This window comes from Myotis davidii, unplaced genomic scaffold (genome assembly GCF_000327345.1).
Source record: "Myotis davidii unplaced genomic scaffold, ASM32734v1 scaffold509, whole genome shotgun sequence".
NCBI classification, from domain to species: domain Eukaryota; kingdom Metazoa; phylum Chordata; class Mammalia; order Chiroptera; family Vespertilionidae; genus Myotis; species Myotis davidii.
Window position 1 is genome coordinate 1163566 of NW_006382996.1, and position 3373 is coordinate 1166938.

Genomic DNA, 3373 nt, shown 5'->3' on the forward strand with positions numbered 1-3373 from the left:
ACTGGGAGCGCAGGCCGGCTTGCATTAAAAAGGACTCTTTGCTTTTGCATCGGACTGACTGGCTCCCTGGGGGTCTTGGGAACTTTGAAATCTGGGCACAACAGTAGGGGGGTGTGCAGGAGCAGCTGATCAATGTTTCTAACTCTCTATCCCTCTCCCTTCTTTTCTATAAAAAATCAATGAAAAATATTTTTTTTTTTTAAAAAAAAAGACCGATAATTTTATTTGGGGGACTCAATCCTACAAAGTTGAATGATGGCAAAGTAAAGATTTTAACAAATGTTTGAGTCACAGTATGTTTTTTAAACCATTTGTTAGTTTAAATACAAGACACCATAAAGCAGCGGTTATCAACCTGTGGGTCGCGACCCCTTTGGGGGTCAAACGACCCTTTCACAGGGGTCGCCTAAGACCATCAGAAAACACATATATAATTACATACTGTTTTTGTGATTAATCACTATGCTTAAATATGTTCAATTTGTAACAATGAAACTGGGAGTCACCACAACATGAGGAACTGCATGAAAGGGTCGCAGCATTAGGAAGGTTGAGACCACTGCCATAAAGAATTACTTCAGCCCTAGCTGGTTTGGCTCAGTGGATAGAGCGTCAGCCTGCAGACTGAAGAGTCCTGGGTTCAATTTCAGTCAAGGGCACATGCGGGCTCCATCCCCAGTAGGGAGTGTGCAGGTGGCAAGTCAATCAATGATTCTCTCATCATTGATGTCTCTATCTCCCTCTCCCTTCCTCTCTGAAATCAATAAAAACATATTTTAAAAAAATTACTTCAGCCCAGCCCATGTGGCTCATGGGTTGAGTATGAACCTATGAACCAGAAGGGCACAGTTTGATTGCAAACCAGTCAGGGCACATGCCTGGGTTGCAGGCTCCATCCCTGGTAGGGGGCATGCAGGAGGCAGCTGATCAATGATTCCCTTTCATTGTTGATGTTTCTCTCTTCTTCCTCTCAGAAATCAATAAACATATATATTTTTAAAAATAATCACTTCAAATAGCTCAAAACTAATATTTTACTTTATATCTGTTGTTAATGGGTTCAACTTAGAAATAAACCAACTACAACAGTTAATTTTTTTAAAAAAAGGTAGTACTCCTCTGTCCCCATTCTCCTTCATTGGTTGGGCAGGTCTTATGAGCCTAAGGAAGGACCCCAAATCCTCAACTTCAAGACAGGTGGGAGATGGAGAACTTATTTTTTAATTCTTTTTTTTTAAAATATATTTTTATTGATTTCGGAGAGGAAGGGAGAGGGAGAGCAAAACATCAATGATTAGAGAGAATCATTGATTGGCTGCCTCCTGCACACCCCCTATTGGGGACCGAGCCTGAAACCCTGGCATGTGCCCCTGGCGGGAAGGAACCCAGGACTCTTCAGTCCCTCGTCTGACTCTCTATCCACTGAGGCAAACCCGCTAGGGCTGAGAACTTTTATGTAAGCTACTAGACAAACTTTTAAAAAGTTGATTAAAGAAAAACAACAATGGTATTTCTTTGTAAAAAGATATTTTGTTTGGCTATAGTAGTCTATTAAAAGTTGGTAATGCTTTATCTGAGGATTCATTTTCTACTCAGATATTTTAAGATTGACATTCCTGTCACATTATTTGGAATAGAGATTTCGAAAGAAAAAAACAAAACCTTCTACTGGATACCATTTTTTCGGCTGGGAATTTTCTTCCAAAATCCCAATAAATACATTAAGGGGTTTTCAGTAATACATGCATACTTCTTGAAGCTTGTTCTCCGGACATCAACTGGCTGGGTGTATCCTTTCTATTTAGAAATCCAGCCCAATGTTACTTAATGTTATTATCTTATTTAGAAAACACTTGAAAGTGCATTACTTTTTATAGGAATAAAAATTGTTTCCCTTCAACTGCTTTCCATACATAACTTTCAGGGAGCAGTTAATACACCCCCCAAAAAAAAACCCAGCAAAAAAAACCCCCAAAACCCACAAAAACTATAAATAACCGGCAATTCTCACATCTGAAAACGTAAAGCTTTTCCTGTAGAGAATGTTTAAGGTCTGGAAGTGGCAGTGCCAAGAAATCTTATTCAGTTAAAATAACCCATGCTCTCCCTTGATCGTAAGAAACCTAAAATTGCTAAAGAATCTGTAGTTAAAACAAATTTAAACTCTTTAAGACGAGAAAGCAAAAATATACCTATTTCATCTCTAAGTTAAGACGGGATAATGGAACCTCGCTTACAGTTAACACACATGTCCACAAGTACCTTTGGACGGGACACGTGCAGAACTACCTACGCTATGGCAACTCCTCGCTGCCAGGGACACGGCTGAGCTTTGGCAACCTCCACTCCCTTCGAGAGATCGGAGTCAGGAGAGGCCCTGGGAAGACCCACGCTCGAGAAATCACGACATCCGAGAGGGAACTAAGTTGTGGTGACGGCGTGGCCTGCCTCCGGTTGCCTAGCAGTCCCACCCCGTTCATGGAGGAGGCCCGCGTGGCGCTCCCGGGCCTCTGGCAGCGCCCACCACAGGTGCACTTGGCCCAGGGCCTGGGACAGGTCTCACCGAACGGCAGAACCAGATTGCCCCAGGGCCGAGCGATCCAGGAGGGTCCACGCCTCCGGGGCGCCGCATGGCAGAAAACTCGCGGTATATTAAGGCCTAAGGCTAAGTTCGGGGAGTTGGGAATCACACGGACTGCCAAGAAGAGAAAAGTGGCGTTTCCGGCGCGGAGAAGCCGAGGGACGGTTTAGAAGTGGGGGAAGCGGACATCTGGAGGGAAAATGTCCTCCATCCGCCAACGGTAACCGGAATAAAGACACGGGGCCTCCCACCCTCAGCCAAGAACCACTGCCACCATTGAGGGGAGAAAGCCGAGGGGCCGAAAGCGGGGGAGGGGAAGGGGCGGCTTCCCGGCAGCACCCAGCGCGGCCTCGGCATCCCGCCGGGGCGACCTTCCCTCAGCGGGGTGTCGCACTCACATCGTGAACGGGGCAGGGGGACGGGTGAATGGGTGGGTGGGCCTCTCCGGCGGCAGCTGCTGGGCAGTGGACTAAACTCCGGTGGCGACTCCGACGTTTTCTCCGCGGTGCGGCCTCTACTCGCTTCCCTCAGCGACGGCGGCAGCGGCGGGCTCGACCTGGTCCCCAGAATGCACCGCGCGGAGAGAGCGGCTCCTCCGGTCGGGGAGAGGAGGAAAGTGTAGGAAAAGGGGCGCGAGGATGGAGAACGAACGTGCGTGCGTGAGAGCGAGGGCTGGTGAGGCCGGGCGGCGGCTGGTGACGCAGCAAAATGCCCGGGCCCTGCTGCCGCGCCTGCGCACTCTTTGTTGTCGGGCTCCTGCGCGGCTTTCTAGAGATATCTACGGAAGGGGCG

General features: G+C 47.6%; 1 protein-coding gene across 4 annotated transcripts in view; it reads right to left on the reverse strand.

The window, feature by feature from the left end:
• The window catches only part of PTGES3 (prostaglandin E synthase 3), a 26012-nt gene extending 22639 nt beyond the window's left edge, over positions 1 to 3373 (reverse strand). For 3 of the 4 annotated variants that reach the window (XR_001512183.1, XM_015557462.1, XM_015557461.1), the window contains exon 1: positions 2980 to 3331. Coding sequence is in view for 3 of the 4 variants with exons in the window: in XM_015557462.1 (XP_015412948.1) it covers positions 2980 to 2981 (2 nt within the window). In the remaining variant the exon portion in view is untranslated. Of the gene's footprint in view, positions 1 to 2979 lie in introns of all 4 variants that reach the window. The other variant, XM_006777886.2, reaches the window with a different exon arrangement.